Source organism: Penicillium daleae (genome assembly GCF_028827525.1).
Source record: "Penicillium daleae strain IBT 16125 chromosome Unknown utg000005l_segment0_segment0, whole genome shotgun sequence".
NCBI lineage: Eukaryota > Fungi > Ascomycota > Eurotiomycetes > Eurotiales > Aspergillaceae > Penicillium > Penicillium daleae.
The window spans coordinates 148,764-176,208 of NW_026623153.1; the positions used below are offsets into that span (position 1 = coordinate 148,764).

The 27,445-nt window shown below is 46.9% G+C and overlaps 8 protein-coding genes across 8 annotated transcripts; 5 read left to right on the forward strand and 3 right to left on the reverse strand.

Moving 5' to 3' along the window:
• Positions 1–84: 84 nt before the first annotated feature.
• N7458_004367 (uncharacterized protein) lies at positions 85–714 on the reverse strand (the record flags this gene model as incomplete). Its single annotated transcript, XM_056907749.1, has 1 exon — positions 85–714. The coding sequence occupies one exon, from the start codon at positions 712–714 to the stop codon at positions 85–87; it is 630 nt and encodes a 209-aa protein (XP_056766367.1).
• An 82-nt stretch (positions 715–796) lies between these two features.
• N7458_004368 (uncharacterized protein) lies at positions 797–1,232 on the forward strand (the record flags this gene model as incomplete). The annotated part of the gene is made up of 2 exons (XM_056907750.1): positions 797–947; positions 991–1,232. The coding sequence occupies 2 exons, from the start codon at positions 797–799 to the stop codon at positions 1,230–1,232; spliced, it is 393 nt and encodes a 130-aa protein (XP_056766368.1).
• A 581-nt stretch (positions 1,233–1,813) lies between these two features.
• N7458_004369 (RTA1 domain-containing protein) lies at positions 1,814–2,911 on the reverse strand (the record flags this gene model as incomplete). The annotated part of the gene is made up of 2 exons (XM_056907751.1): positions 1,814–2,281; positions 2,339–2,911. 2 exons carry the CDS (start codon positions 2,909–2,911, stop codon positions 1,814–1,816), a joined length of 1,041 nt encoding a protein of 346 aa, XP_056766369.1.
• A 4,542-nt stretch (positions 2,912–7,453) lies between these two features.
• Positions 7,454–9,374, forward strand: N7458_004370 (DUF4387 domain-containing protein; the record flags this gene model as incomplete). The annotated part of the gene is made up of 2 exons (XM_056907752.1): positions 7,454–8,028; positions 8,084–9,374. 2 exons carry the CDS (start codon positions 7,454–7,456, stop codon positions 9,372–9,374), a joined length of 1,866 nt encoding a protein of 621 aa, XP_056766370.1.
• Positions 9,375–10,688: 1,314 nt separating this feature from the next.
• On the forward strand, positions 10,689–10,928 carry N7458_004371 (uncharacterized protein; the record flags this gene model as incomplete). Its single annotated transcript, XM_056907753.1, has 1 exon — positions 10,689–10,928. One exon carries the CDS (start codon positions 10,689–10,691, stop codon positions 10,926–10,928), a length of 240 nt encoding a protein of 79 aa, XP_056766371.1.
• Positions 10,929–15,104: 4,176 nt separating this feature from the next.
• On the forward strand, positions 15,105–16,330 carry N7458_004372 (glycosyltransferase family 32 protein; the record flags this gene model as incomplete). Its single annotated transcript, XM_056907754.1, has 2 exons — positions 15,105–15,533; positions 15,635–16,330. 2 exons carry the CDS (start codon positions 15,105–15,107, stop codon positions 16,328–16,330), a joined length of 1,125 nt encoding a protein of 374 aa, XP_056766372.1.
• Positions 16,331–18,671: 2,341 nt separating this feature from the next.
• On the reverse strand, positions 18,672–19,451 carry N7458_004373 (uncharacterized protein; the record flags this gene model as incomplete). The annotated part of the gene is made up of 2 exons (XM_056907755.1): positions 18,672–19,370; positions 19,425–19,451. The coding sequence occupies 2 exons, from the start codon at positions 19,449–19,451 to the stop codon at positions 18,672–18,674; spliced, it is 726 nt and encodes a 241-aa protein (XP_056766373.1).
• Positions 19,452–20,429: 978 nt separating this feature from the next.
• N7458_004374 (uncharacterized protein) lies at positions 20,430–21,815 on the forward strand (the record flags this gene model as incomplete). The annotated part of the gene is made up of 4 exons (XM_056907756.1): positions 20,430–20,570; positions 20,683–20,974; positions 21,037–21,471; positions 21,508–21,815. Coding segments are annotated over 4 exons (1,176 nt in total), but the record flags the coding sequence as incomplete, so codon positions are not given.
• Positions 21,816–27,445: the final 5,630 nt, after the last annotated feature.

Below are 27,445 nucleotides of genomic sequence, written 5' to 3' on the forward strand. Positions count from 1 at the left end.
CCACCGGTCCGGTTTAAAAGCGTCGGCGTCAGGGCCCCGGATGTCCTTGCGGCGGTGAATGACGTGAGTGCTATAGACGATAGCCTATCCCTTCCAGACGAACACAGGGGACTGGCCGTCCGGCCCACCGCCGCGTGGCAGGGTTGTGTCCTGAGTAGCGGAGCGACGGTTGAACGGGACCACGGGGAACAGTCGAAGAGACTCGTTCATGCAGTACTGGAGGTAGTTGCAGGACTTGAGCGAGGCGAAGGTGATGTTCTGCGGGGAAGAGTAGGTGCCGAAGGTCTCAGGGTGGTGTGCCAGCATCAGAACGGTCCAACTCAGCAGCGAAGTGGTGGTGTCTCGGCCAGCGAGTAGGATGTTCAGAAGTTGGGAGCGTATCTCAATTAGGTCACGAGTTGTAGCGACTTGGGCATCAAGGAAGACGTACTGCCCCTTCTCTTCGCCCACGCGCTTCTCATTTGGCACGGCATTCAGAGCCTTGTCCACGAACTTATCCACGAAGGCGTGCACTTGCTGGTCTGAGTACCGGGTCTCCTTGTTATCCGCGAGGAATGATAGCTTCTCAAAGCGAGATCGTTGGGCGCACACCCACTGCGATTTCTCGAAGTAGTAGGCGAACGAACCCTCGGGACGCTGCAGACCACGCAGCGCAGCCAATTGGCTCTCAACGCTTTCACCAAAGAAGAATTCCGTGACTGAGTCAATCGTCATCCGGAAGAAGATAGTCTGGATATCCGTTGCGGCAGTCCACCTGTTTGGCAGCAACAGGCGACGCCTGCATCGCCTTTAGCACATGTACTTCCTCCAGGTCAAGCTGACTGATCTGTTCACAAGTGAATTGAGGCCGCAGCAATCCACGCCATTCCACTCCATCGGCGGTGAACTACACAATTACTGGTTAACGTCTTCGTCTCCCGCGTCTCCCCGGTTTCCCAAACAATCATGTGACTCACAATTCCAGTACCTAGGAGCGGGTACATGCTATAGCGACGATCCTCCCCGAGCTCAAAGTCCTTAAACTGAATAGCCAGCAGGGCTTGAATATTCTTGAGGTCGATCGTAAAGATAAGATTACGCCCGAGGTTGCGCACTACGAAGGTAGTGACATATCGCTTCTCAAGATCGCTCATGAACTGGACACGGCGCTCCGACAGCTCTGGCAAGAGCTTTTCTTTGTCGGCAGCCAGCGACTGTTTCAGATTGTCAATTCCGATGGGGTAAATATCTGAAAGGCAATCTCGGTCATGGCTGTAAATATCTTAGAGCAGGACTTGATTCAATTTCTAACGCTGATACCAGATTTACCACCTAAATCAAGATACGACAGTATTCCGGCCTTATCACAAGGTTAAGTAAAGATCATGGAAGGACTATAAGTTGAAGGTCCGAGTTTGCTTTTATGGGAGTGTGGTATATCACAGTAGAAAAAGAACATCATGGATTTACACAATAGTGTTAGCTTACATATCACTTAATTGTAAGGAGTCAGAAGGACTCATATATAAACAGAATGTAAACGTTCGGACTGTTGGATATTTATTGACCTGAACAACCCATCACTGTTTATGATGGCTGGTGGGCTGACTACGTGTAAATGCGTAGAGATTGGTTGGATGATATAAAACTAAAAATCTCACTAAATGACAGTTGAGCTGTGCGGATAATAGAAAACATCACCTAAATAATCTACATTGGTGATCAGTACCATAGCTGTCCATCAATCCAACTTCATAATAATACAGCTAACCTCCTAGATACCGTTTGAGTAGGCCCTTGAACGGATTCCAGAATTCCTTTTGTTTTGTGCACTCTATATGGCCTCCGTAGTCTGTGTGGATGGGCTTGACCTCACAGATTTATTGTCAACCTCATTGTTGACTTTCTTCTGTCGGAAAAAATTGAAGTCGGCATCATGCCATGTGCCTCTGAAGCCGATACCAGGATGCAGAATGGTTGAGCACAGACACGCAGTCCCAACCATCGCTCCCTCAAGAGCCATAAACGTGGGTTGGTTATTCGCCAATGGTCCGTGGAAACCCCCTGAAAGCTCAGCCACACGGAAGCAGGATCGGATGAATATCGTAAGCGTAGTGGCACCAAGACCCCATAAAAAGGTCTTGAAAATGATGCTTCTGAAAAGCATCCCGTTGTGCATATTCCAGCCGGAGCGGTTTTGCCGGACGCGAAGAGCAAAGTCACCGCAAAGCAGCCCAAACAGTGCGAGGGAAAAGACCTGGAAGGCGAGGCCGGCAATCATAATGTTAATTCCCATCTGAGTCTAGCCAGAAAGCGAGTGTTAGTCCTGCCGTACACGTTTCTACCTGAGAGCACTTACCGTATTAGCATCATTCGCAGTAGATGCAATAGCACCGCCGATGGCCTGGAGGAGGAGTGATATGAAGTCACAGGTGCAAAACAATATAGTGTAAACCCGAGGCGGGAAGCGACTGATATGTTCTCCGTAGACCACAACGATACGTGCGAGACAAAGGTAGATACCAGCTGATAGAAACGCTGGCGCGATAGTCAGGCACACGAGATAAATTAAGAAATTGTTCTTGCTGAACGGGTTCGAGTGCATCATGATGCGGCCGACATATCCAATAACCTCACCGACCAAACCAAAACAAGCCGCGATCAAATAGCCCCATGTTTTATACTTGGCACCAAGACCGACCTGTGCAATGATACAGAGCCCAAAGAGAGTGGCGAAGAAAGCGTTGCCGCCGAGGCTCGGAAGATAGGTAAAGTGTGCGAGGGTGAGGTCGCAGAGCGACAGAGTACAAAGAACGTCGGAATTCTCGCACAGAGTAACATTTCCATAGCATTTTCCGTCATGTTGCGAAGTAAGATTCATGCCGGGCCAGAACGGGGTCAGGGCATCCAAATGAGAGTTGTTTAATGCCATCGGGAGTATGCAAATGGAGGATCGGATATGGGCGGAGAGCAGGGGGTAGAACAGTGAGCAGAATGTCTGAAGGGAGGGAGTAGGCGCAACAATCCCTAATCGATGTCTCTGTACGTTCTAGAAATAGTTCAGAAACAGATCTACGAAGAACACTGCTTAAAAGGCGAGTGTTCTTGCCTTAAGTACACCAGCAAAGCGGAAATCGCTCTTGGCGGCGGGATCGGCCTTGGCGCAGGCATCCATGAATTCTGAGCGGACGGTAACCAATCAGGTGGATCCATGAGGGAGCCGCACTAATACTCCCGATTTCCGCCTCTCCAAGCGAGTGTCGCTCGAACGCAATGCTAAATTTCAGTGAACTTTAGGAGGGCTTGTTAATAATCAATAGAGGCTTAGACATTCTATTTTAATAACTTAGATCAAAACAGCAAAGACTCCGAGAAGCATTACGTATCTCAGCACATGTGTTGACACCGTGGAACATAACGGTGCCTTGACTACTCCGTAGACTGCGGCATATGCAAGTCCAGCTGACGATATCAAACAAATATCGAAACTGGCGTAAATCTCACCAGTTTATCCCACTCCAGACCATCTAGTGACATCTGGGAATTTATAGGGACAAATCAGCTTCTGCTACAGTAGAGACAGTGAATTGTTAGGGACACCATTCTCTTTTGTTAGCGTAATTCCTAAACGAGTGGCCCACCGCAAATTACATAGCAAATGAGATGGAATTCAACTTAATAATAGCTTAATTTGAAGTTGTGCTGCAGGTCAACACCATTGTAGTTAATCTAGAGCATTAACAAGGTCTATCATTATTATTAGGGAGGCTGGTTGGGAGATATGTGTCTTGGCTCACACTATGTAGAGTAATTTTCGGTAACGCTATGATATGACATGATATGTATATGGAATTTTCAGTGAAACAGATTATTGCTCGTGCCAAGAAAGACATACTGTCGACTTGGAGTACTTTGGTAAGGGCTAGTACTCATCGGCCCAAATGGATCGTGCGGACAGTGTGGTTGAGCCTGGTAATTAAATTAAAGCTTACGATCGGTTGAATAGATCCTCAGGTGCTACATATCCGTGTTACGACGCAATACTTCCGAGATGACCCGGTTTACCATAGAAAATATCGGAAAGCAGATAAGGAGGACGGTGAATATGCTAGTGTTGAAGGAATGGAGCGGTAACTTCCCGCTAGGACAGGAGGATTACACATTTCCTTATGTTCTGTATAGTAACTTGGTATTCCTGCTAACTTGGCTACCGTAACACCAAGTACCAGGACTATTCAGGGGGAATTCCAACCTACCCCAGGGCATCCCCATTTTGACTGAATCAACCATCTCATTCATCTGATGCTGGTTCCGCTTGATCCCATTCGCCAATATGCATACTAGTCTATACTGTATCAGCTTACTCTGACATATTGCTATCTCACGTGTAATATATGTTTTTTAAGTCTGTTTAAAATACGGTTAATGTTTTAGTGTAAAATATAGTGACTTGGGGCAAGGGTTCAAAGTGTCTGCTAAGGAGGGTTGTTAACCTAATTAGGATGGTTTTTAATTATATAAATCAGTCGAAGGAAGTTATACGCAACTCTAGCCGCTTAAATCATCGCACTCTCGCATCGCTGTCGATGGCCTAGACCTACGATCGGGATAATGGATGATGCTAATTCGAGCTAGAAAATGGCTTCCACAGTCCCAGCACGAAATATCGGAATCCCACCTAGCTTAACAACACCGGTAGCGAATATAGGACGAGTTTACAGGAATCGTAACACGACAGAAGCAGGTTCGCGTTCGTGCGGAGCCTGTAAACACGCTAAGCGATAGTCACGGCACCGCGGCTGTTAGGATATTTTGATCCTTACTACGTTGTGTGGGAGAAATCCAGGAACCGAATCTCAGGCGATAAGTCAGATATCAAACCCTCGCAGTTAGGGCACTGAACACTTGTCGATCATGATGCAGGATAAAAGGATCGCACATAATTCTCCCTCCCAAGATTCAGTCTCTGTGACAATACGGTCTCTATGACAATACGCTCTCTGTGCTACTCCATTCCTCCTCTCTATGAATACCTTCCTAGTCGACAGGCCTTCTACCCAACAAGGCGATCCTAACAGCGGCGGTTAGATACCTGCAGGTAGACCCATCAGGTGAGCATAATCAAAAAAGCATCCGTGAGTTAACATTGTGGAAACGTACCACACACGGAGCTTGGAGAGGCGAAGCCCAAGAAGCTTACAAAAACACAGAGCTGCCCATTGCAACACGCTATAAATTTGAAGAACGCAGAATATCCACGGTGATTTCGCTTGCCGTACTAATGGTACCCGCTCGGTGGGCCCGCTGGGCTTAGGAGGACAGTCGTATAATGAATTATATGATTTGCACCGCGAACAAAATTCATCTCCTTGTAGTAAGGTATCAATTTGTATACATCATAAAAACCCTCAAGTTATGTTGGAGGTAGTTCTTAGAAGCGAGTTGTATGGACGTCCTTGACCTCAACTATGCGATCTCCAAGTATACCTCTGTCCGAAGGAGTTGAGACGGACACATCATAGAGTTCATCGTGAACGTTGAATATATGCGGCTAGTTTCCCACTCGATTCCAGGGTCCGTTCCAATACAACGAAGTAATGCGCTTCCCTTTATCATCGTTTAGTTCGAACATGCCCTCATCCCCCAATCCAAAGGTTGCACTGAAGCAGAATAATAGTACGTCGTTGGCACCAGGTCGAATTGGGACATTATTCACTTCCTCGGGTGATAAGAGCTTAAAGGTGTCATCTTTGTTGTATGGAAGCCCACTAGAGTATTGTTGTCAGGTCAGAGTAAAATACGGGGAGGGTTGGAGATACACGAGACATATTAAATTCACGACGATGACAATGAATTGGCTCAAATTATTCTTGATAGTAAGTGAGAGACCTTGGGTCACTTGATGATCCATCAGTGGTCCGTATTAGAAAGTCAAATTGTTTGTTGGATAAATATGCTTCTAGGCCTAGAGTTTTGTGGGAATGATTACAAGCAAATTTAAGTCAATTGATGTACATCTATGACCTTTCCACCATTCGAGAACGGCCCAGCTAAGCCTCGCACTATTACGCGTCTGCCTGACTTCTAGACTGATATCGAAGTTGTTCGGATCGTATGACATGTGTCTAGCAAAGAAATTCCTCATCGTTCCTGGTGGTTCTCGAACCAGGATTTTGCAAGGCATCCCAACCAGTGAATTCCATGGGCGGCCAGGGAATGCCGAACATAGACCCACATATCTGACGGCGGTGCCAGAGATCCATAATGTTGGGTTAAACACAGTGCTTATGTTCCAGGAAAGTTTGTGTACGTTCAAATTCCTGCCAATTTCCCAAAACGAGAAGACCCTGGAACCAGCCTAGGTCCGGCTCACCAACCATTTTGAAGCTGGATGTCATTCCTCACCCCATCTCTATTTTGTGAGGCAAATTGAACAGTCAGGGAGCGCGCAGTATTGTGATCCTTGAAATTACGGTCAATTGCAACGAGAAGTGGGTTAGATAGCGTCCCGGAAGGCAGCTAAGTCAAGAAATGATAATCGGCTATGGTTTCAAAAAAACATAAAATAAACTTGATGTCCTACGGAAGGGAGAAATACCTCTTGTATTTTGGATCGGGACGAAGGGATTCAAGACCAGAGGGTCCATCATAAATCGCTTGTTCTACCAATGGACGGTTAATGTGGTCAGGTACATCTGTTGGCGCCTGCCCTTCCCTTCCAACTAGAGTTTAATAATGTTTAGCATAAAGGCGTACGCACAAGCTGCTTTCGCAGCTGATCTGGTCTATGCAGGCTATGTAGCGGCCTGCAAATTTGGTCTCGTCGGCCAAGGCTTTAAATGCACATTAGTTTCGTTCTTTTCATGAAATTAACCAGCTTTCTTCTTCCTCCTGATTGTCATTTTTACAACATCTTCGCTGCTGACGCTTAAGATACAAAGCGACCTTAGGATCAGTGGCATCGGTCATCAACCTCATTATCTGGCTGCATGCCTTCGTACTAGTCTCTGCTCCACTGCCCCTTGCTGCCTTGTCCGATTGTTATTTTCCTTCAATGCCACAGTTTGAACGTATCCGTCGAAGCCTACATGGGGTCCTCCTTCACTTCCCTTACTCAGGGCCGTAAGGTAAGGTTTGGATCATGTCAATTTATTCCAAGATGTGTCATAATGGCGTATATTGGGGGATGAGGGTTGTCTCTTAACGGGGGATAAGCGACAATCGCCCAATGGAGCGACAATCGGCCAATAGAGCGAAGATCGGCCACTCAAGCGAAATTCGGGTAACTGATGCAAACCTTAATGCCCAAGTCTGGACGGCGCTGGCTGAGACATTTTCCGCTTAAGAAAAATAGCCGGGCAGAGTCCTCCACTTCATTCGTATTTAGTTCAATGTTGATACCGATGCTTTCTCACTCTCCAGAACTCCCATCATTGTCGAATCTGCAGATAACTGAAGATTGACAACAGCAACTATGGCACCTTCGAGAGTCACACAAGAAATTAAGATCTTGACGCCTGTGGGCATGATCGGATATGGTTTTAACGAACGTCTGTTCTGGAAAGCCGTTGCAGACGGAGTTGATGCCATCATCGCGGATTGTGGTTCCACAGATAGCGGCCCGCAGAAACTCGCCCAAGGCAGTCTGACCATGACAAGAGAAGCGTACGTTCACGACCTCAACATTCTCGTGGCTGCATGCTCAGCCTACCACGTCCCAATCGTGCTTGGTTCAGCAGGTGGCGACGGTGCCAACGAGCATGTTGCTCTTTTTCTTCAAATAATAGAGGATCTTGTTGAGCAAAAAGGATATCGGTCGATGAACGTGATAACTATTACTTCTGAGATCGATAAGAATTATATGGAGGAGAAATTCTCGAACGGGGAAATTTTACCCTGTTCGAAAGCGGTGCCTGAATTGACATTGAAGGATATTCAAGATGCTACAAGAGTGGTTGGACAGATGGGCTTAGAGCCATATGTCAAGGCGATGTCAGATTATCCAGATTTTGACATTATCATCGGCGGGCGAAGTTATGATCCTGCTATGTATGATGCCTATCATGATATGAGTTTTCAAAGTGAACTAATTTGAGCCTGACAGGTACGCAGCTTACTGCATTCACCGTGGAATTGACGATCTCGGGATTTCCTATCATATGGGAAAGATTATGGAATGTGGCGCGCTGTGTTCAAAGCCGAAAAGTAGGGAAGCGCTGGCTATAGTACGACCCGAAAGTTTTGATATCATACCGCTCGACCCTGCATCTCACTGTACTGTGCTGTCAGTGGCGGCTCATACCCTATATGAGAAAACCCGTCCAGATGTGCTGGTAGGTCCAGGCGGAGAACTCCATCTGGCATCTGCCAAATACGAAGAGCTGGAGGACGGTCGGACTGTCAGAGTGTCAGGAGGAAAATTTGTTCCCGTCAATCCGGGAGAATACACCATCAAGGTCGAGGGCGCTAGAGTCAACGGATACCGATCTGTCTTTATCGGAGCATTCCGTGACCCGATTCTCATCTCACAAATTGATGGCTACTTGGAGCGAGTCCAAGCGTTTGTTAAGACTCAATTCTCTTTTGAGTACGAGTTGAAACTGCATAAGTATGGTGTGAATGCTGTGATGGGGCCTCTCGATCCGGGCGAAGGGGCAACCCCGAAGGAGATTTGTCTTTGTGGAGAAGTACGGGCTCCCACGCAGGCACAGGCCAATCAAGTGGCTAACATGGCCCGGATTGCATGCATCCATGCACCTTACCCGCACCAGTTAGCAACCGCCGGGAATTTTGCCATGCCCTTTGCCCCATACGATATTCCTCTGGGCCAGATCAGCGAATTCAACGTGTACCACCTTCTGCAGAAGGCAGACCCGATCGGTTTGTTTCCTATCACATACCAGACAATCCATGGCACAGGAAAATTTACCCATCAGGAAGTCACCGTGAATGAAATGGAATCCATTTCGCTGTCGTCAAGAGAGGTGGACGAGGCCAAGATCAAGATTGCGAAAGCCAATGAGGAGACAGCACGTCCCTTTCTCAAACCAGATCCGCCCGAGGGATATTGTTATCTGGGAGAGATTGCCAATGTGGTACGATCCAAAAATGCGGGGCCGTTCGAGCTGACGATGGATGTGATGTTTAACGATGAAGACCTATATCAACGTGTCAAAAAAACGGGTGTCCTGTCTCACCAGACAATTAAGGAACTTTATCACATCAATGACGATGACATTATTGCATGTTTGTTCTGGGACCAGGCGCGGGCTTTCAAGGCGACAATCAAACGCCCCGTTCCTTCTGGCTCGTTTGGTCAGACAGATGTCCATGGATCGCAACAGCATGTTCCTTTGCTGTATACTTTGCTACCTATTCCACGGGCTAGAAAGTAACTTAGATGGTGGCGACCAGTAGTTTGTGTTTGCTTTGGAGACTTAATAGTGTGTATATTAAATACTCGTACTGACTGAAGTTATGCTTCGTATATATGGCGCTCGTTAAGGAATCGGCCTTGGCTGCTATGACTTGTAAATAAGCAATACTATGACAGCTTGCATTTTATTATCACATAGAATAGTCATTTGGCACTGTTGGGGATATATACTAGTTCCAGTAGAGGATATAAAGTATGTCTCCATTCAAGAGTTATTCCAATCTCCAAGTCTCCAATTCATTACATTTCCAAGCCGGGCTACTAGTCGTAGCTCATCTTCCCTATATTCTCTCTCTCTCATCAACAATGCTTAGCCTTGTTTTATGTGCTATTTGTCTGCGCGTAATTTTGGTTCGAGAAATATCTTAATGTGAGGAGAGTATAAGCGTCTACTGAAGTGGGGAAGCTCAAGGCAGTCTGGTCGGCACAGGCAAGTCGAGGCACGAGAGAGAGCAAGGGACAGTCGTAGGCGGAGGCAGAACAAACCCCAAACAGCGAAGCTGCAGTAAGAGAGGTAACAAGAGGATGGAATCGCACGGTCGGTAAACGCCCTACCAACAGTAGATCCAGCTGCCTGAGTAGAAGAATTGATGGAAACTCCTGCTCTATGAGAAAAGCTAGGAAAAATAAGAAGAAAAGCTTTATTCCGAAATCGTCCCTTGCCACTTCACTTCTGTCCTGTCTTTTCTTCATATATGCCTTCCGTTCCTCGATCTAAAGCATATGATTTCCGCTGAAATCCACCAAAACACACCGGACAAACAGACCGCAAACAAGAACGACTAAGCTAAGTAATATCACTGGATCCCCCACTACACTACGTATCTAGTCTGGGTGGGACTAATGGGCCCGTGAGAAGATATCCCGTGCGCGGGGCATGCACCATGTATTCTAGAAAGAAGATAGCGGCCTGCTTCAAAACCGGGTAAGCTTGTCGTTCGAGAAATGTTAGATCAAGGGTATCCTCGTAATGCTCAATCATGTGCGTGGCCAGCTACAACGCCCAAGTAACATTTAGTCTTGGCCCTGTTTCTGATTGGCTATATCAGGTAGTCTTCGCTTTGATTGGACCATCAATTCCGTGCGTACCTTTCCTTTTCGGGCGATTGCCCATCTCACAGGCATCGGCCTGGGCCTGATAAGCATTGGTGGTGTGTACGGGCCTAAAGGCACCAACGAGGAGCGTCTAGCTTTGCTCGATCGTGCTCATGAAATTGGTTAACACTTTTGGGACACGGCCGATGTTTATTTCGACAGTGAGGACGTCACTGGAATGTGGATTCGCAAGAATCCCCAGAAAGCTAAGGATGTCTTTTTAGCCACCAAGTTCGGTCTCTCGATCGATGGCGGTCCTATAACCATCAGCTCTAGCCCCGAGTATATTAAGACGGCTTGCCAGAAAAGCCTTGACAGGTTGGGTGTTGATGTGATCAATCTGTACTATTGTCACCGGGTGGATGGACAGACACCGATTGAGGAGACCGTTCGTGCTATGGTAGAGTTGAAAAAGTGAGCACGAAATGACTTCCTGGGCTCCTTAGCCCACTACAAAAATAGATGATGATACTATGGCTAAAGCCAGGGGAAAATCCGTGTATTGGGCCTCACCGAAGTTTTAGCAGCCACGCTCCGGCGAGCTCATCAGTCCATCCGATCTCCGCTCTTCAAATTGAATACAGTGCGTTCGCCTTGGATATTGAAGACCCAAAGGTCGGGCTTCTTGAGACTTGCCGAGAGCTGGGAATAGCAGTCGTCGCGTATAGCACCATCGGCCGTGGCTTGCTAACAGGAAGCTATATGTCTCACAATGACATTTCCCATGACCTGTTCCTTTCCGCGATCCCTCGGTTCTCAGAGTGGAATTTCCCCCGATCTGTCGCACTAGTTGGTACTCTGAATGACATAGCGGCCGAAAATGGTTGCACTGCTGCGCAATTAGCGCTAGCTCGGCTAATGGAGCGGGGTGCACACATCATTCCCATACCAGGCACACGAAAGCATCAGATATCTGGAAGAAAATATTGGGGCGCTTTCACTGGAATTGGCTTCCACAGAAGAAGTCCGCATTTCAAGGGCAGTCGCGAATGCCAATCTTCAAGGAGAGCGGTATCCAGATGGGTAAGGATATGAACACACGCCGATTGATCATACTGATCATTTGATAATTTCATTGTGGCGTTTAGACTTCCCTCGACGTACGGCTTAGGCGACACTCCGCCCCTTTGATGTGACCTGTTACACAATGCTAGATGGCACACAGTGGATCTTCAGGCACCTTGGATGAAATTTCACCCAGCATTAAGTTGGATTCTGAAAACCCATTTCATCAACCTGCCTGTTTTGCACGGGATTTACATCAATTGCTCTTTCTTGAAACTGGTTTGCAAACCTCTGCTTCCTGTACGCCGATGGGAGACTGATTTCCGGAGACAAGCCTATGGGTAGCTAATCGCGTCAATTGGTGTGACCCTGCTTGGAACTCTTGACCAGGACCTGTACCAATTCTGAAATTTTTGCTCTTTGTGTATTCCAAGGTTGTGTTCAAGCTCAAATACGATCACGGCAGCACCAGTATGATGGCCAGAGACTATCCAGTAACAAATGCTAAATCAAATCACATATGAGCTGACTTCCCAGGCCCCCTTTCCTCCGAATTCATGACGATATCGACGACACACAAGCCATCCAATGAATCTTTCGCGTGTGCCACGTTTCTTAGCCTCTCTGTCATCCTGACTAGGCCACATGAATTGAACCGAATGAAAGCGGGCGTATTCTGGACGAGTGAAGGCCGAGTTGAGATGGCTGTTTTGAGTAGTCTTGAAAGCATCTCGGGAAAACATCTCGGGAAAGCATAGGGGCGAATTGATGCTCTTCAATCGAGACAATCTTCTGAGCAAACCGTGCCAGCAGAGCTCCGGTCCACGGCCCTTCCACGTGTAGACACCTATCCAATAATAGGATGGCTTTTTGGCGAATGTGAGGCCTACGGCATTTCAAAGCCGTAAAATAAAGAGGAGGATAACATCCAATGTCCACGCTGAATGATGGATTAGAGCGACAAATGTTGGGTGACCTTCTGTTATGCTGCTTTGAACCCATCCGTGATGAAACAGACGCAGCAAGAGAAAGAAGCGCATCGGGTTGAGCAACAATGGTTTCAAATACTGTGGTATGAGAGTCGAAAATGGTCTCACGAACGGAAAAGCACGTGGTAAGGAGTATCCATATCAGATGCGAATAAATTCGAAGAGTGCGAAGAACAAGCAATTCTCGCACAGGGGCTCTCTGCATGAGTGACGACTCAGAAATTTCGAATGTTCAGACCCAGGTTTTGGCATTTGCGAGAAGAGCCTTCTTCTCTGCCAAGAGGTCCTCTAATGGGGGTGGTGGGTGGATATTTGTCGAAGAGAAGGTTCTTTCAAACCTTCTAAGCAGCCCAATTGTTTGATAAAGAATTCCATCGAGGGCGTCACTAGTCTTTAAGAATTGCCTGGGAAAAACGATACGCCGCTGACCGAAGAAGAAATCGGTAAGAGCAAATGTATCGTTCCAAATTGAGCCAGTCCCTAACATAAAAAATAGGTGATCGTCCAAGGACTGGGGCTCCTGGTACACTATAACACCTTCAGTTGTTGTCGCCCATCTGATGTTTGTATTTTGAATGAGACGCAAGAACTTGATCCCACGGCGAAAATGCGTGCTCATGATGGAGTACTCCCCGCGAAGGATCTCTACACAAAAAAACCATGCTGGAGATGGCAGCCACTTTAATAGACTTCTTGTCGTCTGTAACCTTGAGAGCGACCAAGCACCTTATCGCCTTAATATACTGGTTCATGGAAAACAGATTATTTGAGTCCATACTGGCTTTCGATCCGGATTCGTAGGGAAGAAATTGCGATCTATGAGCCGCTGTCAGCGCGACGACAGCGTGCAAAACACAAGCATCCGCGGCACATGCTTGCAGGCCCAACGAATGCCAGAACTTTGAGTCAAAAAGCCCTGAAGGCTTGAGGGTTGTCACATTGCAGAAATAGTTTAGTGCTAACCGCTCGTCTCTATTGATCCCAGGAAGCAACGTCGGGTTGTGGAAAAGTGTGGTTTGGGGTGAGCTGCCTAGTGGGCGAAAACAGGTTCGTACTCGATCATGAGTTGAAATAGATGCCGTACTCGAGAACCCGAAGCCGTCGCAGGACAATCCAGAGTCTTGACATTTTCTGCAAATAGCTTTTGCCTCGTCACATTTCACGTGTCGTATTCTGTTGACGTATTAATGCCCGTTGACAGCATTCCTTATGTTGAACAGAAATGCTAACTTGCAAGTGCGACAGCCGCTCTTCACGCGCCTTTGGCGATTGCTGGTGAGAATGACATTGCTCATTTTACCAGGCCGTCGACTGAGAGGAAATGGAGTGTCGGACTGTCTTACAGAGAGTCCGCTAACGAGAAGAGCCTGATCTCTTGGGTAGATGAAATCAGAAAGCCTGGCCAAAGAGGCGGCGTTGCTGAATGTGAGCCGGTTCCATTCTGCGCGGGCAAATTTTGTTCCCCGAACGATGTTGAATTCCAATAATGGGTCCGCTTGTTGGACATGAGCTTTACCGTACCGATTCAAGTAAAACTCCCACGTGATGCAATTGGATACTGGATCACGCATTTTGAATCAGGACACATGGAAATCCACTTGAAGCTAATGAGCTAACAAAGCCCCCAGAACATAGGTCAACCTAGGTGAGTTGAGACCTCAGGATACGGGCTCCACTTTTCAAGCGGCTTTTACCTGAGTGAGATCCCAGTACTGCTGCTCACGTGGCGATTCCCATGGACCAAACAGGTCCCACGGTCGTTCCCATCAAGATCTACACATCAACATAGCGGATATCGCTCTTGGCGGCGGAATCGGCCTTGTCACAGGCACCCATGGATCCTGGGCGGACGGCAACCAATTACTGTGGACAATAGAGTGAACCGCCCTTATGATCCCGGTTTCCGCCAGACTGAGCGACTATCGCTCGAAACCAAGGCTCCTGTCCAAGAACTCTGTGGGTTCGATGATAATCACTGCCAGTGCCTGCGACACAAAATGGTCCGCATTTGGCCCTTCCACTTGGGGCTGTTGGCTATGCGGGAAGGACGACTGGGCTGGAAACAGTGCCCGCCCATCTCATGCCGTGTTTCGTTCCATTAACGATGATGCGTGCAGAATTATGCAACTCCCGACTTACACAACCTCGACGATAGTGATAACTGGGTCGTAAGACATGCTATATTTCAATGCACGGACTCACCTGCTGTCGGCGTGGATGCGTGCCTTGCATTATCGCGCGATCTATAAATCGCCTTTATCGTATGCAGAAACCTCTGCCATACTTTTGGAGCATTTTCATTGCAGATAATCGAGAGCCTCCCAGAACAGTTTCAGAAAGCAGCCTTGTTCTATCATTATAGTCACCAGCAAAATACTGTAGCAGCCAGGTACCCTCTAGTGTTGCCTAAAACGACTGGTCTACGATGGTACTGTATTTTCATTAGTCATCCTGTGGAGGGTATAAAGCACTCCATATCTAATGTTACGGTTCCCAGTCTCCAATTTTCACCTCATTCAGGTTACCTTATAGGTATTCTCTTGCAACTATACTCGCAACAAATAGCGCCTCAGTTCATAGGGTATACAGCTCGGTACAGGATGGTGCGCTTTTGGCGTGACCTCCATCGCTGGGCATCCCGAGGCCTTCAGCCTACTTACGACAAGCTATACGACGAAGAGCGTCTGGAAGAAGAGCCTGGCTTATGGTGGAGACATCGACAGCAGAAATCATGGCCTGCATGGCCGAGAAAAGCGACGGTGTACCTTTTCCTGATAGATATGGTGATCGTCGTGCTATTGCTGCAAGCTCTTGAGCCCCTGATCACTCTGCTGCTCAGAAACGAAGAGCTCTTTAGCCCTCAAGTGACTCTGTCAAGCTTTAATGTCTCATATGTTGGCAATGAAGCGGCCCAAGTGAATCATATACCACAGATTCTACACCAAACCACCGCTACGGAGCAGATACCAGATCGCTGGATGCATTCACAACATAGTTGCAAGGAAGCTTATTCGGACTTTCAATATAAGGTAATTTTCCTAGTGCATTTGTGAGGGTCATTGCCAGTGACGGCTACTATTATAATACATATATTTCAGTATTTCTGAATTTCACTAATTCTACTCTCTAGTTGTGGACTGACGATTCAGCTCGCGAATTCCTCTCCAATCACTACTCCTGGTTCGTTGAAACCTGGGATAACTACGCCTTTCCTATCCAGCGCGCCGACTCAATTCGTTATTTTGTCTTGTATCACTATGGTGGTATCTACCTGGACATGGACAGCTGGTGCAATCAGACTATTCCTATTCACAAGCTCGGAGCAGGCAACGAGGCGGACTACGCACTCTTCAAATCAACACTTCCAACGGGCATCACCAACGATTTGTTGGTCACGTCAGCGAGACATCCAGTCTACGCGGCTGCAATTGCAAAACTACCCTTATTTAACGCCATCACTCGACCCTGGGCTCGACTGCAGCCATACTGCGCTATTATGATATCTGCTGGGCCTATGTTCTTGACCATGGTGGCTAAGGATTACTTGCTGGGGCAACCCTCACTGCCTTCGAAAGCGTTAGGGGTCATAAATTCAAGCGAGCTGGTGCCATACATCACCGACCTTGAAAGCAGCACGTGGCATCAATCAGATGCAAAGGTGCTCATGTGGATCGGAAGGCGACCGTGGACATGGTTTACCATGGGAACAGTAGGGCTCGCAGCTGGTTTATACATTATCAATCATCTATTGATACATCTTTGCAAAATTAGTTTTGGCAAGGTCCCATCTGATACTTATAGCGTCAAATTGGCGAAGGAAGCTTAAGCTGGGCCACATCATGAACTTTGTAACGTGAAATCAATCACGCATATATTATCAAAACTTGTAACGTTCATTCATACGAACTTATCTTTGGAAACAAGGTGTCAAGGATCATCAAAGCAACTACAAAAAGATAATTATATGAGACATTCACTGCATTGGCACTAAACAAGTTATGTACGGGTCGTTAATTCGGGAACAGAACAAGAATACAAAACACAGACGTTCCTAGATGGTTGTAAATGAGAAAGAAAAACAACACAGCTATGTCTAACGATATATTAGGTGCGTGGAGAGTGGGGATGCTACACAGAACAATAAAGATAGCTATACCTGTTCAGCTCAGAGAAAACTACACTGGGAACCCAGAATACAAAATCAGAAGTGACTCAATGACCCGTCCCGATCTCCCTCGAGAAGGGAGAGTCGCAAAAGTAGAGAAAACGAAGAGAAGGTGAAGCGAAAGTGGGATAATAAGGAATCAGGCCCAGAGCGTTCGTTCTGGCGCCATGGGAGGCACGGATCCCATGCGTCATCGACCAAGATGCGGAGGTAGCGCGAGCCTCACATGATCGCATCGAGGCAGAGTTTCTTACCCAACAGGCCCAATCAGGCTGCTCCCCGACAGTCCTGCAGAATCGCCCCCGAACGATTCTGTTCTTCACAGATGGTAGCGGGTACGAGGGTATGGTAGGTGCGTCAGCCGTGGCCCCGCGGGAGGGCATCTTCACGCGACGGCACCTTGGAACTACCGACGATTCAACAGTGTACGTTGCCGAGCTCAACGGCATTGAAATGGCGTCTGCCAAATTCATCAACCGACCAGATAACCAGAGGCCCACAAAGATGGTCATTTTCTCCGACAGCCAGGCCGCTATCCGAGCAGTGCAAAACCCAAAGCGATCGTCAGGCCAGTACGTAATCCAACAAATTTATAACCACGTACGAGCCCTCCGATCGCAAACACCCACGTTCGATCAGATTCCCGTCGAGATCCGTTGGATCCCCGCACACTTGGGTGTTCCTAGCAATGAGACTGCCGACGTTGAAGCAAAGTTGGCGGTAACTGGAGGTGTGGGGAACGGAGCGGATCAACTGACTGCCGGTGATGGCGTGTGGTGGATCCTCTAGCGATCGTGTCCTTCTAGCATCGACCGCGAAGCGCCGTGTGCGGCGGCGCATCAAGGAGAGGTAGGCACAAGAATGGGCTAAGGAGACAACTGGCAAGCCGAACCAGCGATTGGTGAAGGCCCTGGACAAGAAGGTGCTTCGGCTCTTCGTATCTCTGTCGAAGCTATATACCTCGATTCTGATTCAGATGCGATCAATGCGCATTGCACTGAACCACTTCTTATTCAAGATCAAGGCAGTCGAATCAGATCAGTGTTACTGTGGAGAAGGGTCTCAAACGCCGAGACACGTCTTGATGCAATGCCCGTTGTACGCTAAGGAAGACCTTCCTTGACAAGGTCAGGGCAACTGATCTTGGGGATTCGACGGATTACGATGCAATTGTGTCGCACTCGCAGGCCACCCGCTACGTGGCCGAATTCATGTTACAAACAGGCCTCCTGGGGCAATTCCGGCACGTCGAAATCGAGCCAGAACCACTAAAAGAAGGCGACGGAACAACGAGCTAGGATAGACTGGCAGGCGCAGGTAGTGAAGACGATGGGTAGGAGGAACGACAAGCCCAAGGCCGACCGAGAGGCCTTGGAAGAATACATCCAACATGTCAACACGCCAGTCGACGATGAACGCCACCAATTGAGAACGAAGCAGGAGGATGTGGATGCCAGAGAGGGAAAACAGAGACGGAGATGCAGAGGAAGCAGCAGGCCGTTGTAAGGGCAAATTGAGAGATATATCGTGGGATTGAGGGCATTGCGGGCGTTTCGGTACTGTTTTGGGTGATTTTCGAGCTGGTTTTATATGGCAATACGCCGATTTCCTATGTATCTACTGTTTCATGCGCGGGTCTGGCGTTCGGAATACTCTTGCTTCCGCCGGAGGAAGCGCCTGCATAGCCATTACGCCACTAGTTAGGCTGCATCAGGTTAATAGAGTGTTGATTGATTGATTGATTGATTGAAGGAATCAGGCCCAACTTAATTACCCAAAGACAGAATGTTTCTCGGGGTTAATCTTTATCTAAGGTTGGCAGGAAAAGGCCGAGTATCTTTCCAGTTACATTTGTCAAAATCATGGGTTCCATGGCGTTAAAGGTGAATAGAGTTATTATGTGCATTCACCTGAATGGGTCGGCGACGTGATATGCGCCACAGTAGCCAGAGAGGATTTGCGAATTGGGTGCTGTTAGCTTGTCGACTGTTTATGACATTTTCTAGTAGCTGATCTCATCCAATATCTGAAACAACATCTTATTCGACACTCGGCAGCAAGCAAGTTCCGTCTCCTCAAATCCTGGACAGATTCTGTGTCGGAGTTCATCCATGTCTACTCCCCGAGCATTGTACTGGGCTAGTAACTTATCGGCAACAGAAAACGGGGTTGTGTTGAACAAAGTTCGATCGAGAGGGTGCGGTTCCGTCATCCTGTTGCATGAAGATGAGATTTCGTACGTTTGCTGCTGCTCTGCCGATTCATGGGTAGGCATTATACTTGTTGGTTGGACATTGTCATTTAACGGAGGTTGTTTTACCGAGTCATCTTCTTCACTAGTGACGCTAAACATCACCTGCGATGGCGATGAGCAAGCGGTTTTGAGGGACGGTAGCGAGTTCGCCCCTGTTGGCCGCTCCATCACCGGGATCGCTACCTTACGACCCGCAGTTGAGTCTTTGTCAGACCATTGCAGGTGCTGTTTAGCCGAGAAGGCAGAAAATCCGAGCAATAATAAGAGACTTTTGAGCTGCTGATTCTCGGCTGCCATTTTTTGTAGGGCGATTCGATTCTGGACGTCCGTCCGCCGGGTTTCCTTCTGTAACGCCACCAATTGTTGCTCCATCTCCTGGACGTACTCACGCTTGCGGGAGCGCTGCTTTCGCTGGTTCTCACGTACACGAGCAAGGACATCGAGTTTCTTAATCACGAGTCACCGTAAACCCCTGCAACAAATTCTCACAAAGTCGCTTACATTCTGCCCTTTCATTTCCAAACTCATCGCGTCTGAGCTCCGGAATGATGAATATTTGAGGAGTGACGCGCAGGTATCATGCGAGAATCTGTCTAGCACTTGTCGCTCTTGGGGTAAATTAACGAGAATACTAGCATCGGTCGATGAGAAATGAGAGGCTGATGTTTTTAGCAGGTATCCCGATACACGAGAGTACAGAGAAGTGTTGTCAGGCCAGAGTTAACTACCTCAGGTATATTCTCGTAGCAGAGGTACAAATGAGGACGATAGCTTTAGAACACCCTGAGTTTGTACAGTTGCTTGTGTAAAATTAACTTACCTTTTAACTCCTCCCGGACAGTAAAGTGTATGCATAGTGCCCGTTATCGCCTTTCTGAGCGAATGTCGCAATCCTAAATCCGAACCCAATTTATCAGTCGATGGTATTACCACGCCTCCCAATAAAGACTAGTATCCAACTAGTATTGTCCCAGATCCACACAATAAACTTTGTGTTATATTATGACCTGGGCACGCAAAACAACAAGACCCTGCAAAGATAGCGTTTCTATAAAAGTCCCTTTCCAAGTACCGGCCATCTAGCTAAAAATGCCTAAAAATATGTAAAACTGCCAAGAATCAACTAGTACGGACGAATTATACCCATAAATTAAACTTTTTGATGTAATCTTGTTTTCAAATCTCTTTCTTAGCGGCCAGACGGGGACTTAGGACGGGATTAACAATTTCTAAAGAGAGCTTAGTGTTTACTTCTGGGTAATCAGGTGGTACGACGAGTATAGTTTGTAACCAAGAATACCAATTAGGCTTTCCCCGCAATTCATCATTGATCATCAGTTATTCTATGTGACTGAAGGGTACGTTTCCCCACAGGATATGAAACCCAGCTGCCTGGTATAAACCAGCTACGGTGCATATAAGTCGCCTCTGACGCACTATCCTTTATATACATCACAGTATCATAAGAACAACCCAAGTATCGAATATTAGCTCTTTCATTATATGATGGAGCAGGGGTCGGATAAAGCAGGCAACACCATCCTTCAGCAAGATGATATCGATGTTGAAGCGGAGAGAAAGCTCAAATGGAAAATCGACCTCTTGATCCTCCCCCTCTTAACAGGTTTCTACTTCTTCCAAAGCATGGTGAGTTCAAGACACACCCCCTTTCGGCTATGGGAACTTCCACCTATCCTCCGCCCATTTCACGCACTTAGTTTCACGAGTGATGAATCATGTTAATAACACTATTGTTTAGGGTGGGGCGGATGTGGGATTTGCTAGTATTGCCGGTCTTAATAAGGAGCTCCAGCTAAGCCCTCGGCAATTCTCCAACATTATTAATCTATTCTATGTTGGGTACATCGTTGCTCAGCTACCGGGAACTCTCTTTCTGAGATTCATTGGCCCATCTGGACAGCTCGGAACCGCATGTGTATTATGGGGTGTGTTCACAATTGTCCAGGTGGTGGTTCATAGCTACTCAACCCTCGCCGGGCTGAGGTTTGTTATCGGAGTATGCGAAGGATTTGGACAGGGAGCCGTTTTCTGTAAGCTTGTACATCAGGTATATATGGCTTCAACAGGCATGCTAATGGCTTCATGATTATAGACCTCTCATTCTGGTATACTTATCCAGAGCTTGCAACTCGGGGAGGTATATTTTGGGGATCAACATCGCTTGCTAGTGCTTTTAATGGCCTTATTTCGTATGCCATCCAGACTGGTTTGAATGGTAAGAATGGTTGGCTCTCTTGGAGATGGATATTCTGTATTGAAGGGATTATGCCTATCGGTTTTGGCTTTCTTCTCTTTATCCTCTTACCATCTACCCCGGAGAAAGCGAGATTCGGTTTTACACAAGCCGACAAGGACTTAGCTGTTAAGAGGAGTTGTCGAGCACATAACCCTGAGGACGCCGAGATACGTCCGCAAAAGATCGTTACAACATTATTGAATCCTGTCTTTTGGCTCTTCGGCGTGATCTTTAGTGCATATCACTACTGCAACGCCCCAATAACAAAATTTTATTCCAAACATTGTTCAGGTATGTTGTTACATGCTTCCGCTGTTTAATAGATAGGTTTAACTCTCTACGTGCAGGACATGGGATTTGTTTCGAACGTCAATGCACAGCTGATGTCTGCGGTGGTGTTCGTTTCGGCATTCGTCGGAGTTCTGCTCTTTGCCCGCATCGCGGATAAGACCGACCAGAGGGCAAAAACATTACTTGCAAGTTTGGTGTGCCAACTTGTGGGATATATAATGCTAGTTTCGTCGTCAAACTCGAACGTCCGCTTTACCGGAGCATGTATACTTGCTTTTGGTAACTACCCGGGAGCAGTATTGATTGTCACATGGATGGCCATGAATGTTGTGGGTTACACGAAACGGTGAGTTTGAAGGACCCTGGTCAAGCAATTGTTATCTCTAGCGCTAACCATACCTTTGGTGACGGTGTATCCAGGGGTTCAACCCTGGCTTTGATAAACATGATAGGCCAGGCTGTGTCAATAGGCGGTGTCGCATCATACGTTGATCCACCATTCTGTAAGTATTCTAACCGATAATTACGTATCATTCAGTGGTGAACTAAGTCAACCTTCCACCGTTAATATAGATCGAAATGGTATTCTAGGTTCACTTGGTCTGACTGTCACGGAAATACTCGCAACACTTTGTCTCTATTTCTATCTTCGGTAGCGCAACCGTTTGAAGGAGAGAGACGCTGACTCTCCCTGGCTCACGAAAGAACAACCAAGAGCCTGGATATAATTGGAGATGATCATCCAGGTACGTTTGACTTCCATATCATTCAATATTTATCATATTCTGGGCGCTCATACATGACCTCTTTCAGACTTTCAGTTTACCGTTTAAATGTCATATAGTGTAGCGGGGGATCCAGCGACATTATGGAGCTTCGCGGTACCTGTTTTTACCTGTTTTGCGGTCTGTTTATCTAGCTTCTTTTGGGGAATTTCTGCGGAAATTGTATGCTTTAGAGCGAGGAAGTCGAGGAATATATACAACACAGGACAGAAGGGAAGCGGCATTGGACGCTTTCTGAATGAGGCTTTTCTTCTCGTTTTTCTAGCTTTTCTCGCAGAGCATGAAGTTCCTTCAATTCTTCTACTCAGGCAGCTGGATCTACTGTTGGTAGGGCGTTTACCGACCGTGCGATTCCATCCTCTCGTTACCTCTCTTACTGTAGCTTCGCTATTGGGGGTTTGTTCTGCCTCTGCTACGACTCTGTCCCTTGCTCTCTCTCGTGCCTCGACCTGCCTGTGCCGACCAGGCTGCCTTGAGCTTCCCCACTTCAATAGGTATTAGTGTATGTAGTAAGGGAGCTGCAGGGAGAAATATGACAATTGTGTGGAATACAACCCCCGCCATTCTTTGAAATAGCAAGGAATACGTCTCGCAGGAGTAGGGGTTGGTAGTGTTTTCGACGTCATCAATATATCGAAAGTCAACCTTAGCGCTAAAACCATTCTATGTTATCTGTAGCCCTCTCCAGCTTCGTGATTGCATTCTTACCTCTGAGTTCTTAGGCTACATCTAAGAGCTGGTAGGCATAAAAGTATCCAATGGCCGAAGATTACATCATCTCCAGTCAACATTGAACAATACTTCTCATTACAACATGACTCACGAGAAGGGTCTAGGCAGAAAAGCGAGTTTATTGGGCGATTCCGAGGGAGACATCTTCCCTGCGTTTTACGCAGCTCACCAAAGTGCTATAACAGAACCAAAATATCCGAGGGTGATTTCGAAGTGTGGAATTATTCCTTTCGACGCTGGAAATATAATTTCTAATTTGGTTCTCGAGTTTAAAAAGACAATACCCCCGAGCTCGCGCCCTGGTACCGCCCAGGCCGGGGGGTTTCTACGACGCCAAATAACCCAACTGAAGCGACTTCGCAATCGATATATATCAAGAACCTAAGTTCCTATTATAAAATAGCTCGCCAATATCAATTAGCGAATCTCTTGACCTCTTTGCGGGGGCTTGTCGAAAATACCCCATAAGACGACACTAATGGAGGCAGAGATAAGAGATCTTCCTGAGGCAAATAATGATCTTAGCGAGGGAATAAAGGCTGGGGAAAAAAGGCTGCGACATGGAGGTGACTTACTCTGCAAGAGGCACAAATTTCACAAGGCCAGAATGATATTACGAGGCAGATAGAACAGGAATGCAGGCTGGACGTGGTTGGGAGAGAATGACCGAAACACGCGTACGACGCTATGGTGTCTCCGATGAGACCGGACCTAATACGCGAACCTGTCAGAATGGTATAGAGACGTCTGGAAGAGAGGATTCTGAGTGGTTTAAATTAATATATGGCGTTATGGTCGAGGTATAACGATGTTTGCGGCGTAAGGTCGTTTTCGTGGAGCCATAGGCTTATCTGGAACCAGAGGCTTATCTATCACGTCAGATTTATTTTTTTCTGAAAAACTTCAAAATGTCTCACCTCCAATGGACCCACAGGTATCCAGTAATTGATCTTTCTTGAAACAACTATTGCGAATCGTGATGGTGAATACCGCTAAGAGGCCGAGTACCAATTGGTCCCCAGAGACATGGTTGAGCTTACGGCAGCTAATTCGGCGGACTATAGAGTTGAGAAGGCCATAACCCCAAATTTCTTAAGTCCCTTCGCCGCTTCTTCTTCCGCCCTCTACCGAGTCTACTCCAATTACATCTTCGTGCATACTACCTGCTGCAGGCTCACCACACGTAGCCAGGTGACACTCTCTGCAGCCTCGTTTAATAGTATAATGCATACTAATGCGGCTGATTCGAATATCATCACGTTACAATCGCCGAGTCCCGGCCGAGTATAACTAATTACCGAGCCAGCGTAGCCAGCTGCCAGCCTAAGTAGTATAATTCTTCCATAGGAATTTCCCTCATCTTCGATTTCTGATTTACATACTAAAGATGGTACGCCCCCAAATTGAATTAGATCCTTATAAGGATCTAATTACTACCCTCTTGCACCAGCAAAAGACCAATCAGGAAATCTGTTCAGAACTTGCCAGATTGCATACAATCAAGATTGCACTAAGGACCCTCCGCCGGCGCTTACAGCAATAGGGCTATCGCCGTCTACCCTCGAGGACAGCAGATAATACTACTCTTTACAAGCGTATTCGATCTCTTGTGTATGATAATCTCTCTGATAGAGAGATCCTTCTAACGCTTCTTCGCGAGGGCTTCCAAATTTCCCTAGAGACTTTAAGAAAGCTACGGTAGTAGCTTGGTCTTCGGCGACGTACGGATGGTCCTAAGGCACAGCGCATCTAAGAGAATCAGATTACAGAGGTCCTTCGGCAAGAGATTCAGGATGGTAGTATTGAAGGTTATGGGAGAGGCCTTCTATATACCTATCTTCGCTAAAAGGGCTATATCTTTCCGTGGTAAGCGCCTATTATCCTTTATTTTGATTTATATACTAATTTATATAGAGATCGATTATTCTCTAGTTGCGGTGTTCCTAAGGGACAATGACATTCATTCATCAAGTGAAATTGATCATTTCCTTGGCCTTTAGTCATTAAAGATACTAGTCCTTCCATTCGCTCATAATCCTCCCTCAGTAGCTTCATTACATCGCCGCGTGGGACGTGGTGACATTGTTGCAGAGCGAGTACACCTAAAACTACGAGATCACCAAGTCTCTGCTTCTGCTCCAGCACGGGCATGATTTTGACTTCCAATCTATACTGGATTCGTATATAGAATTCGTGATACTGATTTACGAGCCTTGATTTGCAACAAATGGAAAATATCTGGATTTGAAAATTATGGACGCAAGATGAGACGATTGGGACAAAGTTATGTTCAGTGGCAGTGAAACACACACTGATAATTACAAAATGCAATTGAGCCTGGCGTCGCAAGGGTTTCTGGCAAATTCTGAACCAAGCGAGTTTATGAATTTAAACAACGACTTGAATTTCGACCTTGCTCAACCTTAGGACCTGTGATCGGCTGATGCTTGAAGCATTGCTCTACCGTTCTTGGGACACAACTAAGCAGCACGGTGTAATTATACAAGTATTCTGATGTTAAACAGTGTTCTGGGGTTCATATAGGGAGCATTTAATTACACTCCTGTCACAGGAACAAACACATAAGTGAACCCACTCTCCTACTTGAGAAGGAAGACTAACAACCATTGAGGTTCTCTCTAAACTCAGGCATGTCTTTCCATAGGCAATTTGCATTAATTCTCACATTAAGCAGCGAGATGCTTGTCTTGCGGCAATCTACTCCTCCCGTAAAGGAGGAAATTCCTACGTCAAAATGCGGATTCGCAGGTTCCCCTTGGCCCACTTCGCGTTCGATAATACTAAACAGGCTTTAAAGCAACTTATACTCAAAAATTGCCTGGATATGGAACTGGGACCAAGGATAAGAGACCAGCATGCAAAAGAACATCAAAAGTTATATATTAAGAATAAGACTCATTCAACGGGTAGGTAAATAAGTCTTGAAATAATTCCTCAGCAGCCGCAAGTAACGTATAATCCGCTGGACGTTGCCGCAAAATCTCCGCACCAAAGCGTCGGCGCGCACGCCAAATCATTTCTATCGAAATATTGGCTGTATTTCGTGATAAGACAGGCAAGAGCAAGGGAGCGGCATCATCCCACTTAGTGGTGCAGAGGTATTTAATTACCTCGCATGCCCTCGAAAGGTAGTAAGTTTCGTAAGAATTCCTTCGAAGAACTTCCCACGACCTGGAAATAATATTCCTCGCGCTGACCTGGTCAACAGAAGACGGTGAACAGGAAATCAGCTTCAGGAGAAAGTAGATAGTGTATATTATGTATCGAGTCTGATACAGAGGCCACGTTGGAAGGTCGGTCATATTCTGAAAGGCGGTTCCGAGTAGCGTCATAGCTGTAAGAAATGCATTATGAGATATCTCATCTCGCGGATTTAGGGCACAGTTCATGCCAAATGACTATAGTTGCAGTTTGGTGGCAAGAAAGTAGAGCCGGTCTCCAGGCCGCCAGCCGGACATCAGATACAACTCCTGGCGTTGGAATTCCACATCGAACATATTGATGATTGCATTAGAATTGGGGAGCAGTCCTGTACTTTGCTGGTCGCTATGTCCGAGATGGGAGCCGAATTTGAAGCTCTGATACGCCACGTAGAGCTGATCCGACAATGTTTTCGGCAGCCAGGAGGGTGGTAAGGCCAGGGCATGTTGAATCACATAATCAGGACGGACCAATGGGGAAAAGCCGTATATCGTGCTAACTCTGTAACAGAATGGCACTGTTAGCTCTCGTGCATTTATAAACGCGTAAGGGAGGCCCACTTCTGGCTCGTAATGAAACAAGCAATCTATGTCATTTTGTACTCTGCGATGTCCTCGGAGCTCATACTTGAACCGTAAGAAAAATCTGACAGATGATCCGCGCGATGTAGACCCTGAGAGTGAGCATATGTGACCGCGAGTCCACAGTATGTCCATGAACTATCATGAATTGTGGAGCCAAATGGAAATGGCCAGCAACAAAGGAGTAGGAGGGTTTGAATGAGGCGGAGACATTGAGCAGATGGGGCATGAGCAATAGATATTAAAGTTTTGACTTCGTCCTCCAATTACTGGAATAGGGGTTTGCGGGCCTGTGCCTAGACGATATTATCATGACTGCCCAAAACAAAGCGGGTTCTTCTTGACTCTTCAGTAGGATTTCTGCCGGAGGAACGATAGGAAAATGCGGATGATAGTGTGTGTAGTACCATCACTGGGGAGTTAGCGTACAACGCCATTTCCACAAGTCGTTGCGGGGGCCCACCGTTCCAGATTACGAGAAATATTTTGCGAATCAAGGGTAACACTACCCAATGTTCGGTTATCTGTGATCGGGATTTCCACTCCGGGCCGTGGACTTGCAGTGTATTTTGAAGGTTGTGGGGTGGAAGAGCGGCCTTCCCTGTCTCCGTGGTGAGATGGGAAAACCGAGGACGCTGATGCTGATTGTAAGCT